This window comes from Lithobates pipiens, unplaced genomic scaffold (genome assembly GCF_037356315.1).
Source record: "Lithobates pipiens isolate NorthernLeopardFrog02 unplaced genomic scaffold, aLitPip1_a1.2 Scaffold_23, whole genome shotgun sequence".
NCBI classification, from domain to species: Eukaryota; Metazoa; Chordata; class Amphibia; order Anura; family Ranidae; genus Lithobates; species Lithobates pipiens.
Window position 1 is genome coordinate 276124251 of NW_027507785.1, and position 15618 is coordinate 276139868.

Sequence of the window (15618 nt, forward strand, 5' to 3'; positions counted from 1 at the left end):
TCGGTGAGTTGCACCAACACGACGCTACACAGTAGAACATGCCAGGCACACTCACACCCCCCCTTCACCCCCCGATCACCCCCCCAATTACCCCTGCCCCCCCCCCAGTCACAGTGACACCAATTGCATTTTTTTTTTTTGCATTGGTGTCATTTGTGACTGTAATAACTGTTAGGGCAGTTAGGGTTAGCCCCCTTTAGTTCTAATGTACCCCCCTAAGCCCCCCAATAAAGGTTTAACCCCGTGATCACCCCCCGTCGCCAGTGTCACTAAGGCTGGGTTCACATTGCAGCGGTTTATGAGAACGAATGTGATTCGCACCGCACTGCAGTGCAAATCACATCCGATCTCTGTGCGATTCGAGTTCAGCCATACAGATAGTATGGCTGAATTCGCGCCGCACCCGCCGCAAACTCGCACGGGACCCTTTTTTTGGTCCGCAGCAGAATCGGATCGCATGGGTGTTCACACCATGCGATCCAAGTTTGCAGATCGCACTGCGATATGCGAACTGATCTGGGGGTGTCATTAACATTTCACTGACACTCCCAGCAGTTCGCATAGGGCAGTGTGAACTGCCGCCGGGAGGCATGCGATGCGGGAACCCGCCGCGGATTCGTGGCGTTCCCGCATCGCTCCAGTGTGAACCCAGCCTAATAAGCGATCGTTTTTCTGATCGCTGTATTAGTGTCACAGGTGACGCTAGTTAGGCAGGTAGGTATTTAGGTTCGCCGCAGCTTTTTATAGCGCCAGGGACCCCCATATACTACCGCATAAAGCCCCCTGATTGCCCCCTAGTTAACCCTTTCACCAGTGATCACCATATAACTGTTACAGGTGACGCTGGTTGGTTAGTTATTTTTTTATAGTTTCAGGGCACCCGCCATTTATTACCTAATAAAGGTTTAACCCCCTGATCACCCGGCGGGTGTCATTTGTGACTGTAATAACTGTTAGGGCAGTTAGGGTTAGCCCCCTTTAGTTCTAAGGTACCCCCTAACCCCCCCAATAAAGGTTTAACCCCGTGATCACCCCCCGTCGACAGTGTCACTAAGGCTGGGTTCACATTGCAGCGGTTTATGAGAACGGATGTGATTCGCACCGCACTGCAGTGCAAATCACATTCGATCTCTGCGCGATTCGAGTTCAGCCATACAGATAGTATGGCTGAATTCGTGTCGCACCCGCCGCACCCGCCACAAACTCGCACGGGACCCTTTTTTTGGTCCGCAGCAGAATCGGATCGCATGGGTGTTCACACCATGCGATCCGAGTTTGCAGATCGCACTGCGATATGCAAACTGATCTGGGGGTGTCATTAACATTTCACTGACACTCCCAGCAGTTCGCATAGGGCAGTGTGAACTGCCGCCGGGAGGCCTGCGATGCGGGAACCCGCCGCAGATTCGTGGCGTTCCTGCATCGCTCCAGTGTGAACCCAGCCTAATAAGCGATCATTTTTCTGATCGCTGTATTAGTGTCACAGGTGACGCTAGTTAGGCAGGTAGGTATTTAGGTTCGCCGCAGCTTTTTATAGCGCCAGGGACCCCCATATACTACCGCATAAAGCCCCCTGATTGCCCCCTAGTTAACCCTTTCACCAGTGATCACCATATAACTGTTACAGGTGACGCTGGTTGGTTATTTTTTTATAGTTTCAGGGCACCCACCATTTATTACCTAGTCTCACTAGTGTACCCCTAAATTTAGGGGTGTCTACTTTCCAAAATGGGGTCATTTGGGGGGGTTTGTGCCATCTTGGCATTTTATGGCCTTCAAAACTGTAACGCCCTTAGAAAGCCTGAAGGCGGTGCTTGGTTTTCGGGGCCCCGTACGCGGCTAGGCTCCCAAAAAGTCCCACATATGTGGTATCCCCGTACTCGGGAGAAGCAGCACTATTTATTTTGGGGTGTCATTTCACATATGCCCATGGCATGCGTGAGCAATATATCATTTAGTGACAACTTTGTGAAAAAAATAAATAAAATAAAAAAGTTTGTAATTTTCCCGCAACTTGTGGCAAAATATAAAATATTCCATGGACTCAACATGCCTCTCAGCAAATAGCTTGGGGTGTCTACTTTCTAAAATGGGGTAATTTGTGGGGGTTTTGTGCCATCTTGGCATTTTATGGCCTTCAAAACTGTAATAGGTAGTGAGAAGTGAAATCAAAAATTTACGCCCTTAGAAAGCCTGAAGGCGGTGCTTGGTTTTCGGGGCCCCGTACGCGGCTAGGCTCCCAAAAAGTCCCACATATGTGGTATCCCCGTACTCATGAGAAGCAGCAGAATTTATTTTGGGGTGTCATTTCACATATGCCCATAGCATGTGTGAGCAATATATCATTTAGTGACAACTTTGTGTAAAAAAAATAAAAAATTTTTTTTTTGTCATTATTCAATCGCTTGAGGCAAAAAAATAAAATATTCAATGGGCTCAACATGCCACTTATCAATTTCCTTAGGGGGTCTACTTTCCAAAATGGGGTCATTTGGGGGGGTTTTGTACTGCCCTGCCATTTTAGCACCTCAAGAAATGAGATAGGCAGTCGTAAACTAAAAGCTGCGTAAATTCCAGAAAACGTACCTTAGTTTGTAGATGTGACAACTTTTGCGCAAACCAATAAATATACAGTTATTGACTTTTTTTTTACCAAAGACATGTGGCTGAATACATTTTGGCCTAAATGTATGACTAAAATTGAGTTTATTGGATTTTTCTAATAACAAAAAGTAGAAAATATCATTTTTTTTCAAAATTTGCGGTCTTTTTACGTTTATATCGCAAAAAATAAAAATCGCAGAGGCAATCAAATACCATCAAAAGAAAGTTCTATTTGTGGGAAGAAAAGGACGCAAATTTTGTTTGGGTACAACATTGCATGACCGCGCAATTACCAGTTAAAGCAGCGCAGTGCCAAATTGTAAAAAGACCTCTGGTCATTGACCAGCAAAATGGTCCGGTCTGAAAGTGGTTAAAGTGAATAACTCAACACCAAGTTCACTATATGGACCACGTATGTTTTTGTACATGTTGATCATATCCCCCTTAATCTCCTCTTCTCAAGAGGGAATAGATTGTGCCTCTAATCTTTCCTCCTAGCTGAGCTCCTCCATGCCTCTTATCAGTTTGGTTGACCTTCTCTGCACTTTCTCTAGTTCCACTATATCCTTTTTGAGAACTGGTGCCCAAAACTGAACTGCATATTCCTGATGAGGTTTTACTAATGATTTGTACAGGGGCAAAATGATATCTCTCTCTCTGGAGTCCATACCTTTCTTAATACAAGAAAGGACTTTGGTCGCTTTGGAAACCGCAGCTTGGCGTTGCATGCTTTTGTTTGAGCTTGTGATCTACCAAAACCCCCAGATTCTTCTTCACCACCAATTCCACCAGTTGTACTCCACCTAGTATGTATGATATATGCATATTCTTAGCTCCCAAGTGCATAACTTTATAAACATTAACCATTTCAGCCCCGGAAGAATTTACCCGCTTCCTGACCAGAGCAGTTTTTGCGATTCGGCACTGCGTCGCTTTAACTAACAATTGTGCAGTCATGCGACATAGCTCCAAAACAAAATTGACGTTGTTTTTTTCCCACAAATAGAGCTTTCTTTTGGTGGTATTTGATCACCTCTGCGGTTTTTATTTTTTGCGCTATAAAGAAAAATAGAGCGAACAATTTTGAAAAAAATTCAATATTTTTTACTTTTTGCTATAATAAATATCCCCCAAAACTATACAAAAAATATATTTTTTCCTCAGTTTAGGCTGATACGTGTTCTTCTACATATTTTTGGTAAAAAAAAAACCCAATTAGCGATTGTTGATTGGTTTACACAAAAGTTATAGCGTTTACAATATAGGGGATAGTTTTATAGCATTTTTATTAAAAAATTTTTACTAGTAATGGCGGCGATCAGCGATTTTTTTATTGTGACTGCGACATTATGGCAGACACATCGGACATTTTTGGGACCATTGTCATTTATACAGCAATCAGTGCTATTTAAATGCACTGATTCCTGTGTAAATTACACTGGCAGTGAAGGAGTTAACCACTAGGGGGCAGTGAAGGTGTTATGTATGCCGTTATGTGTTTTTTTTTATTGTGGGGGGCGTGGCCTGGCATGTGACGTCACTGATCGTCCTTCCCTATAAAAGGGAAGAGACTATCGGTAACAGCCACACTAGGAAGCACGGGGAGAGGTTTGTTTACACAGACCTCTCCTTGTTCTTCAGCTCTGTGACCCGATCGGGTCCGCTGCCGACGTATATGTGCAGGAGGCGGTCCTTAAGTGGTTAAAGTGGATGTGAACCCTCACATATACCCAGTGAAGTGAACAGCCTCAGATGATACACAGAGATTAAACAAATCTCCCTACATAAGTTTTACATATAATATGTATATCTTATATCTGCTGTCCTCAACTTTATATAGCAGAGAGCAGACCATGTTAGAGATTATCTCTTCCTGTTCAGTGCTAGAAGTGAAGTTACAGAGTTACATAGTTAGTCAGGTTGAAAAAAGACACATGTCCATCAAGTTCAACCAAAAAAAAAAAAAAATAATATCATACAATCCCATATACCCAATTCTATACCCACAGTTGATTCAGAGGAAGGCAAAAAACCCCAGCAGAGCATGATCCAATTTGCTAAAGCAGGGGAAAAAATTCCTTCCTGATCCCCTGAGAGGCAATCGGATTTTCCCCGGATCAACTTTACCTATAAATGTTAGTACCCAGTTATATTATGTACACTTAGGAAATAATCCAGGCCCTTCTTAAAGCAATCCACTGAGCTGGGCATACAGCCAAGACAGCTGATTGGAGGAAAGGCACACCCCCCTTTCCACACAGACAGACTTTCAAAGCTGTCAGGTGAATAGTTCAGCTCTCTGCTAATCGATTTATAGCAACCTCCCACAACACAAAATCCAGCCTGGTTTTATTTCAGTTGATGGAGAACTTGGAAGTTATCATGCTAATAACAGAAGAATGGAGCAGGAGAAAGCCACAGGACTTTGAAGAGAGATAAGAAAACACTGCAGATATACTGTATCTCACAAAAGTGAGTACACCCCTCACATTTTTGTAAATATTTTATTATATCTTTTCATATGACAACACTGAAGAAATTAATTTTTGCTACAATACAATGTAAAGTAGTGAGTGTACAGCTTGTATAACAATGTAGATTTACCGTCCCCTCAAAATAACTCAACACACAGCCATTAATGTCTAAACTGCAGGCAACAAAAATGAGTACACCCCTAAGTGAAAATGTCCAAATTGGGCCCAAAGTGTCAATATTTTGTGTGGCCACCATTATTTTCCAGCACTGCCTTAACCCTCTTGGGCATGGAGTTCACCAGAGCTTCACAGATTGCCACTGGAGTCATTTTCCACTCCTCCATGATGACATCACGGAGCTGGTGGATGTTCGAGACCTTGCGCTCATCCACCTTCAGTTTGAGGATGCCCCGCAGATTCTCAATAGAGTTTAGGTCTGGAGACATGCTTGGCCAGTCCATCACCTTTACCCAAAGTTTCTTTAGCAAGGCAGTGGTCGTCTTGGAGGTGTATTTGGGATCGTTATCATGTTGGAATACTACCCTGCAGCCCAGTCTCCGAAGGGAGGGGGATCATGCTCTGATTCAGTATGTCACAGTATGTACATGTTGGCATTCATGGTTCCCTCAATGAACTGTAGCTCCCCAGTGCCGGCAGCAATCATGCATCCCCAGACCATGACACTCCCACCACCACTATGCTTGACTGTAGGCAAGACATGCTTCTTTGTACTCCTCATCTGGTTGCTGCCACACACGCTTGACACCATTGGAACCAAATAAGTTTATCTTGGTCTCATCAGAGCACAGCACATGGTTCCAGTAATAAATGTCCTTAGTCTGCTTGTCTTCAGCAAACTGCAGGCTTTCTTGTGCATCATCTTTAGAAGAGGCTTCCTTCTGGGACGACAGCCTTGCAGACCAATTTGATGCAGTGTGCAGCATATGGTCTGAGTACTGACAGGCTGACCCCCCAACCCTTCAACCTCTGCAGCAATGCTGGCAGCACTCATACGTCTATTTCCCAAAGACAGCCTCTGGATATGACGCTGAACATGTGCACTCAACTTCTTTGGTTGACCATGTGGGCCTGTTTTGAGTGGAACCTGTCCTGTTAAACTGCTGTATGGTCTTGGCCACTGTGCTGCCACTCAGTTTCAGGGTCTTGGCAATCTTTTTATATCCTAGTCCATCTTTATGTAGAGCAACAATTCTTTTTTTCATCTCCTCAGAAAGTTCTTTGCCATGAGGTGCCATGTTGAATTTCCAGTGACCAGTATGAGAGAGTGAGAGCAATAACACCAAATTTAACACACCTGCTCCCCATTCACACCTAAGACCTTGTAACACGAATGAATCACATGACACCTGGGAGGAGAAATGGCTAATTGAGCCTAATTTTGACATTTTCACCTAGGGGTGTACTCACTTTTGTTGCCAGCGGACTAGACATGAATGGCTGTGTGTTATTTTGATAGGACAGCAAATTTACACTGTTATACAAGCTGTAGACTCACTACTTTACATTGTAGCAAAGTGTCATTTCTTCAATGTTGTCACATGGAATAAAATATTTACAAAAATGTGAGGGGTGTACTTACTTTTGTGAGATACTGTATGTGCCCAGCTCAAATTTCTTGAATCGGGTTTACATCCACTTTAATGCAGAGAATGCATTATGGTACAACTTTCAGCTTTTAGAGCCACTTTAAGGGCTTGGTCACACGGGCATTCCTAAGTGTACACCCATATTTTGCATGCATGGGATGCACAGGTGTTCTGTGCATCTGCATACAGACAGACCCATTCATGTCAGTTGGGATGCAGCGACTGCACAGACACAGCCTTTGCTCCCAATTTGACATCCATGTGGGTGCAGGTCCCCTAAACTCACACTGTCTGCATTCAGGGATACGCACCCGCACCCACTCGGATGTCAACTTGGGAGCAGCGACTGTATCTGTGCAGCTGCTGTGTCCCAATTGAAATGAATGGGACTGCCTGCACACAGATGCATGGATCACTTGTGCATCCCATGCAAGCAAAACATGGCCCCTCACACAACTGTATGCTTAGTGGTTGTAAGCCTCAGACGTGATATATGAACAAAGCATATCCCTTTATAGTGTGTATCAACTAAGAGCACTAAGTGTAATTTCTGTCTGCTGCTTCATTCCTCTGCTATCAGCATGACTATCAGCTATCAGCATAACTTCTGACAAGTTTTCCTGACACTTATGCCGCGTACACACGACCGGACTTTCTGTCAGACTAGGTCTGACGGTCTTCCTGACGGACTTTCAGCAGAGTTCGAACGGACTTGGCCACACACAATCACACCAAAGTCCGACGGATTCGAACGTGATGACGTACGACCGGACTAGAATAAGGAAGTTCATAGCCAGTAGCCAATAGCTGCCCTCACGTCATTTTTCGTCCATCGGACTAGCATACAGACTATCGGATTTCTCCATAGGCACTGGAACATGTTCCATTTCTAAAGTCTGTCAGATTTTTGGACAGCAGAGGTCCGATGGAGCTCACACACGATCGAATTGTCCATCTGATTCGTTCCGTCTGACCTTTGCCTTCAAAGTCCGGTTGTGTGTACGCAGTATAAGAGAAAAATTGTGACAGAGGGATCTCCAGCTGATTGACAACCTCAGATTTGTTCTTGTGTGCTGTGTGAAAGGGGGGAACCCTCCAATCATCTCTCAGAGCTCTCCTCACTGAGCTTTGGAGACTGTAACCTGCTTTTTTTTTTTCTTCACTCTGACCAAGCTTTATAAATCCAGAACTTTGAACAGATGTAGAGAAGAAATAGCTGCAGAGAGACAGGTATGTTTCATCTCTGTGTATCACCTGAGGCCCAGTCACTTCACTGGCTATATGTGAGGTTGTACATGCACTTTAAGTACGTACGTGTGAATGAGGCCTAAATTACAAGAGTGTAAATAGGCCTCACCAGGTCTCAGGGAAAATATTTTCGCAGTAGCAGTGTGTGTTGATAATTTCTATATTCTGATACACACCTGTCTTAATGTCCTTTTGTAACACATTGGGGGAGATTTAGAAAGGCTGGAGCATTCAGAATCTTCTGCAGTTGTTCATGGTAGCCAATCAGCTTCTAACTTAAGCTTGCTCAATTAAGCTTTGACACTAAAACCCTGAAGCTGAAGGTTGGTTTCTATGCAAACCTGCACCAGATTTTGCACCATGCAATTTTAGTAAACAATCCCCATTGCCTTGTGCTGACGGCCGTTTTTACACCTCACATTGATGTGCAGGATTTTGTTCACAGTATCAGCATAAATAAAAAAAAAAATCTTTCCTTATCGTGTGTTACTGCTCAGTGCAATGCATTTGAATGCATTGTGCTGACTTTAAATGCAGCTTATTCCATATCTACAATGCACACAGCAACACAACATATTGGTGTGAAATGAGCCAATTGGAAGCAATGGACTTAAGCTTGTTATTGCACCCAGCCAGCTTTGAGCAAATTGAACCAACACACTTGTGGGTAGGCCCTAAAGCAGGGTTTCTCAACCAGGGTTCCTCCAAAGGTTACTAGGGGTTCCTTGAGCAATGAACAATTTCTGCCTCTCAGATAAGTTCCCACTGACACCACTGACCTTTTTAGATATCTGTAAGAGGTTAATTCTTCTCAATAACTACAAGTGTAAGAAGCATTCTTCGCACTATCCATCACACTAATGTATCATGTGTTCCTTCAGACTGAAAATTCATTTCAAGTGTTTCTCTGTGTTGAAAAGGTTGACAAAGACTGCCCTAAAGTGTTGAAAAAAGTTTGCCTTTAATTGCATAATAATCACCATGCTGGCACACTTTTTCAACCTTTAAAGGGGTTAAATCAGTATGTAACAGAGAGTGGTAATAGCTTAAAACATTTTTACCTTTACAACCCCTTTAATCTGAAGAAGACACATTCATGGAGTTCTGCTGGCGATCCCAAACACCAGGCATTACAGCACAACACAACAGGGTGGGTTCAGTCCAGTCTGCAGTAGGAATATGGCAATCGTTTTTAACCTATTAGGCTGGGTTCACATATGTGTGGTGTGAATTTCAGGATTGTTTTCACTGTTTAGCGAGTCAGCTGCGATTTACATATATGGTTTGGATGCAAATTATAGAAGCGGGTGGCTGCTGCGTCTTTAGCAATCAATGACTCATGAATGTAAATAAAAGAACTGCCGGCAATAGAACTTGGGGGAAAAAAAACATTCTGAGGTCCCTTCTCCAAATCCATGCCAGGCTCTTCGACCCACACCAAATTATTATGGCATGGGATCCCACCCCAAAATCCATAGCAGACCCCTTTTCAAGCATGCAGCCTGGCAGGCCAATAAAGGGGGGGGTGAACCCCCCCCCTTGTCCCCATGCTGGGCACAAGGGCCTCTTCCTCCCAACCCTGGCCCAGTGATTGTGGGTGTGCAGCTGGTGACCTATTGGACTCTGGAAGCCCCCTTTAAACAAGGGGGCCCCCTGATCCCCCCTCCCCCATTTGTACCCCTACTCATTTACCAAAAAAGTGTAAAAAATAAATAACCTACACACAGTTTTTGACAAGTCCTTCATTTAAAAAAAAAAACAATATCCCTTAGTGTAGATCCATCGTCCATCAGGGGTCTGGTATGGATTTGGGGGAGGACCCCACACTTCTTTTTTTTTTTTCTTTTTTTTTTCTTTTTTTACATTTTGGCATGGGGTTCCCCTTAAAATCCATACCAAGTGCTGTCCCTCCCAACCCCCATAAGTGACGACATGCGATTCAGCATTCCCATAGAATTCAATGAGCCTGGAATTTGCACCTGAACCGCACCACGGTGTTCAGAAAACGCACAGGACTCTTTTTCAATTTGCACTGTAGATGTACCGCATAATACTGTATGTGAACAGCTTCGATGAAAACCAGCGTTATTTCACTTGTCATCCAAGATCAGATGTGGTTCAAAATGCATCCAATTCGCATATATATGAACCAGGCCTTTGTTGAAGGGGTTGTAAAGTCTCAAGGTTTTTCACCTTAATGCATTCCATGCATTGAGGTGAAAAACCTTTTTTGGTGGATGCAGCTGCCCCCCAGAGCCCCCCTTTTACTTACCTGAACCCGATCTTTCCAGCGACGAGAACTAGCCCAGCAGCTCCAGCTGATATCTCGGGTTCTCATTGGATAGATTGATAGCAGCAGGAGCCAATGGCTCAAATCCAGTGACGCGAGGCCGAGTCCTAGTGTCTGTGTCAATGGACGCAGCAGCAGGACTCGGGAGCGCGCACTGCACGAGTGCCCCCAGGAAATGCAGCTCTCCATGGGGGGGCACTCGATTCGGAGGAGGAGTCAGGAGCGCAGCCAGGGGACCCCAGAAAAGGAGGATCAGGGCTGCTCTGTGCAAATCCCTTGCACAGAGGAGGTAAGTATAACGTGTTTGTTTTATTTTTTTTGAAACAAACCTTTACAATCACGTTAAACAGAAGGTAGCTGCTCTTCATCCAGCAATGATTTATGCAAATAAGTTATAAGGTGCACAGAAAATAAATAGTCTTTTGGCTTTTGAATATGGAATTACGAAATGTTTCTAAAATGTTATTTCTGTAAAGTCATTTGTGTTATAGTTTAGTCATCCCATGGTCTAGTATGCTAATGCAAAGTGAGAATAAAACCTCTCGTGTGTCTTTGGCAGTTATGGTGTGTTCCAAGTATTGCCAACCCTCTGAAAATTTTTAAGCCTGAAATTAAAATGGATTTATACGATTTATTGACACTGATGTAAGTAAAATTTCAGTAGTCCTAATGTGTAATCAGAAACGGATGTATACATCGTTTTTAAAATAATTTACAAAAAAATCTTTATTGTGTATCGTTGCTTTCAAACTCATAAATGAGCTCTGATACAACCATATTTAAAGTGGGAATGGATATTTACATTATTCATATATTACTATGTAGCTTTTTTTATGCGCATTTCCTTTTTTGCACTAGTATTTTCTACAGAAGTCACATAATTATTTGAGAGGACCCCGGTCATGTGGTATTGTCACATGATCTTAAAGCAGAACTTCACCTAAAATATATGTCTGTGTAAGCAAAGCAAAAGTTTAGCCCCCTACCCACAACCTCCTGGAACACATCACACGTCCCAGGAGACTGCAGGACCATCCGAAAAGTACAGTGTATCTTACGGATACACAATAGGGAGTTGGCTGTGAAACCCCAAGCCAGCTTCCCACTTCCAAGATGGCGGCACCTGGGACCCAAAGACCAGTGAAGGATCAGCCCAAGTGAGAGCAGTGCTGGACAGGAGTGTCTGTTTATTAAAAGTTAGCAGCTACAGTATTTGTGGCTGCTGTTTTTTTTTTAAGAAACTACCAAAGTTCTATAAATCTATTTTTGGAAGTCTCCATTTTAGTAAAGAACGTATCTAAGCAACATTATAAAGCATATGAAAGCAAGTCGAGACTAAAGTCTTTAAAGAGGAAGTAAACTTCCATTACTAAATTTTACCTATAGGCAAGCCTATAGTAAGGCTACCTATAGGTAATGTAAATATCTCCTGCACCGTTTAGGAGATATTTGCTGTACTTGCAACCAGTGACAATACTGGCGTATGTGCTCTGAAGGAACGGCCACCCATGCCGTTCCTTCAGAGCCCTGTGCCATGAACAGTGGCTCCCGCATGCATTTCAGTCACAGAGCTGGTGATGAGGGTTTATCGCTGGAATGCTTCGTTTTCAGGTAGGTTTCACATAATCTGCTAGTATGCCTTGCATACTAGCACATTGTGACATTACCTTGCAGGTAAGAGAAAAAAAAACATCCAGCAGTTTGCAACCGCTTTAGGAGGCTCCAGTTAGGGTTAGTTTTGTAAACATCTGACTGGACATCCCTTGAAGCGTTGTTAAATTGCTTATTAAAATAATAATAAATAAAAAAATGTCACAACAGCAACTTTGTCTATAGAAGGCCATCCACAAAATTGCAATGAGGCCAATGGTATCTGCTGACGTGCACAGCTAACGTGGGAGAAATTGTCTATTGAACAACTATGACTCAGATGCTCCACTAAGTACCAGAGTTTCTTTGTATGTCCCTGGTGAAGCCCAGACCTTGCTCTAATTGAAATTTTGTGGCAGGACTTGCTAATTGGCTGATTTTTCCCATTCAACCTACCAATTTGTGAAGGACAGTGAGAAAAAAATGAAAGATTCAATTGTACAACATTAGTAGAGACTTACCTCAAAAGGCTGTAACTGTGGTGAATAGCTATGCAAGGCACTGTAGAATATGTACATATGACTGAGATAATATCTTTGTTCCTCTCCTCAGGGACTGACGATCATCTTCCAGGTGGCACTGGCTCTTTTAAAGGTATGTTAAACTTGTTGTTAAGTGTTTTTTTGTATGTGTTCTCAGAATAGAATTGTTGGAATACAATGTTAATTTGTATTTTGTGCAACAACTACTGCACACCACTATTTAGTAGAGATATATTCTTCAACCAGTAAATGGCAGTGTTTATACGTTTTTAGCTTAATTTATGGTATGCTTTATGACTATGTCTTTTCCCTGAATAACATTTCCTGTTTCCTGTCTGCAGTTAAGCAGCAGACAAAGCCCATGTGGACTGTGCACTGTTTGTTCTGTAGGACTACTATATACAAAATTTCTAACAAGAATATACTTGCTTTGTTGCAAACAAAATTTGCTTGATATCTATGTGTCATCTGCTATTCAGGCATACTGCAAAAAAACATTGGTGATCTCTCTTTACTTGTGCTATTGCTTGACCCCTGTCTCCTTGTATGGAGTTAGATATTTTAAGGCTACTATGCAATGGATTGATTACATTTTGTAGAGATTTTTGCACTGATAAATTGGTTCAACATATATAATTTATATAGATTTTTGACACTTTTCAGGAAATAAACAAAGCTTCCCTGGCCATTATAATGGGGCAATAAACTGTTGGGAGTGACGTGCACCACATTAAACAGATAGACCTCTTTCTGCTCCACCCATGGCAGTTTCTATTTCAGAGTGAAATAGAAACTAGCGCAGGTCTGCGCCTAATTTTTTTTATAACTTCATTATTCACCTTTTTTTTTTTTTTTAAAAGGACAGAAAATAGAAAAACATATACAATAAAACAGTACAATGGGATAAAACATCCAAAAATTAAGTAGTACATGTACCAAAGGCCCTACCGGTCATCCGTTTGGAGTTACCAAGGAGCTGTGGTACTAGAATTATTGTTCTCACTCTCAATGATTTTGGGTAGGCGCCCCCCCCCCCCAGGCATGCTTTTAAGTTTGTACGTGGGGGGGGGGGATATTTTTAAGCGCTTGGGTGTAACTTAATTTTTTTTGCAATTTTTCTTTAAATTTGTTTTTTTTATTTTTTTTACTACTTAAATTTTTTTCATCACATAGCAGACACAAACTCTGCATGTGATGATTTTTTGGTGACATGATCTCTTTAATGAGGCACCAGGAGTCTATTAGACCCCTGATGTCTCATCTGTCCTCCAAAGAAGCTGATAGAATGCAGCATCAGCTTCTGCCCCAGCCATATGAAAAAATGAGTAAAGAGTAGGACTGGACTGTTCAAAAGAGAAGTATGGACTTTTTTTTTTGTGCAGATTTATACTTACGTTGGTGGATGCAGAATTGGTCCCCCACCAGTTTTTACACTGAGAACCGAGTGACACTGCAGATTGCTCGATTCTCAGGGATCCCTGAGCAGAGAACTGGTGATTGTTGGTCACTGCTCTCTGCTCTGCCCCCCTGTGCTCTCTGGAGCGTTGGGCTGTGGAGGAGGCAGGAGCAACTGGCTCAGGCTCTCAGTGGCTGTCTAAGAGGCTGAGCCTGGTGGCGGTCCAGGCATGTAGGAGGATCCCGACTTAATTGTCGCAATCTTGCTGGAGCCGCGTAACGTCACCGGAGTGCAGAACGAACAAACTGTTATAAAGCTGGGCCAGTGTGAATACTGACAAAAGATCCCCTAATTACAAAGGGGAGTGATGCTATCCCTGAGTTATCTGCAGGAATGAGCAGTCCATTTGGGAGACTGCCTGAAGATGTGAAGTCAGAAGAGGCACCCACTCCCCTAGGACAGAGCCTGAGGTGGGTGCCTTTCCTGCTTTGTTCCAGCCCTGTTTAAACTTGTTATGAAAGTTTTATTTCTGTTGGTAATTCATCAGAGAGAAGTCACACAACACAGGCTTCATGAAGACCCAGTGTGGAATGCTCAATGATATTTGGTTGTAATAAATTGCAGAGCGCTTGGATTATGCTAGACTGAGTGGATTTTCTATCTTTTAAAAGTTGCAGTGTTTGTTGGATAGTTTATCAATTCAGTGATTGGATTCACTCATTACCTAAAGCTTTGCCTTAAGCTTTAAGCCCCATCAACATCGAGCAGAGTCTTTGAGTCATAGGCCGCGTACACACGCGCGGACTGTTCGCCCAACCTTGTTCGTCAAACAGTTTCGGCAAACAGTCCGCTCAAAATTAGCATGGACGGACATGGCCACACACGACGAACGAACAGTTTGCTGAAACCGTGCGCGATGACGTGAACGGCACGTACGACGGGACGAAAAATACGACGTCCTATACACTGCATTATAACTTTCGGCGTGTAAATCCTTTCTGAGCATGCGCGGAACTTAGTTTGACGAACAAGCCTACACACGGGCGGACTGTTCGCTGAAACAAGGTTTCAGCGGACAGTTTTTCGGAAATTCCGTAAAACCTTGTTCGTCAAACTGTCCGCTGAAACTGTCCGCTGAAAGCCCACACACGAGCGGACTGTCCGCCCAAACACTGTTCAGCGGACAAAGTTGGGCGAACAGTCCGCCCGTGTGTACGCGGCCTTACACTTACCTAACACCTTATTGACGTTGGTGATAAAAGGAACTTTTGAACTAAACACAAAAAACATGTTGGTTACACCTGTCTGTTCAAACCCTTTATACCCCACGCACACTTTCCTGTTCAGGAAAGCTTATATCATTCTCTTAGTAAAACAATTACTTCCCATTAGCAAAAAAGCTCTGTAGCAACTAATTATAAACGCATCTGCACTTAGTTTTCTCTGCCCCCAGCAAAGTCCCACAAATATCTGTTGAGTCTGCCAGTGAAGTCTACCTAATGCATCGTCTTGTGATGGTGTCACGATCAGGTGTCAGGCTTGAAGACCAGATGCTATAGCAGTTGCAGGACTACCACCGACCAGCAGGATAGGTACAAAGACAGCCACCCTGGCAGATGACACAGGCTCACCTGAGGTGGGGAGTCCAACTACTAACTGGTGTTCACCAGAGCTCCTGATGGTGGAGATGGATTTATCTGCATGCTAGTACCAGCTCGTGCCCCTCAGGTTTGCCCCACAGGGGTGTGAGAAAGCTGGGGTCCAGAAGCTGATGAGCAGATAAGGATCAAACAGAATGGTCAGTAAACAAGCCAAAAGGTTGGTAACGAGTAGTTGTAGGTTGGGATCAAGCAGTCGAGTAGTCAAG

General features: G+C 43.3%; 1 protein-coding gene across 2 annotated transcripts in view; it reads left to right on the forward strand.

The window, feature by feature from the left end:
- Positions 1-15618, forward strand: part of RABGAP1L (RAB GTPase activating protein 1 like) — a 613081-nt gene that overhangs the window by 448566 nt on the left and 148897 nt on the right. For both annotated transcript variants that reach the window (XM_077453243.1, XM_077453242.1), the window contains exon 18: positions 12426-12467. In XM_077453243.1, coding sequence (XP_077309369.1) covers positions 12426-12467 — 42 coding nt within the window. The remainder of the gene's footprint in view (positions 1-12425; positions 12468-15618) is intronic.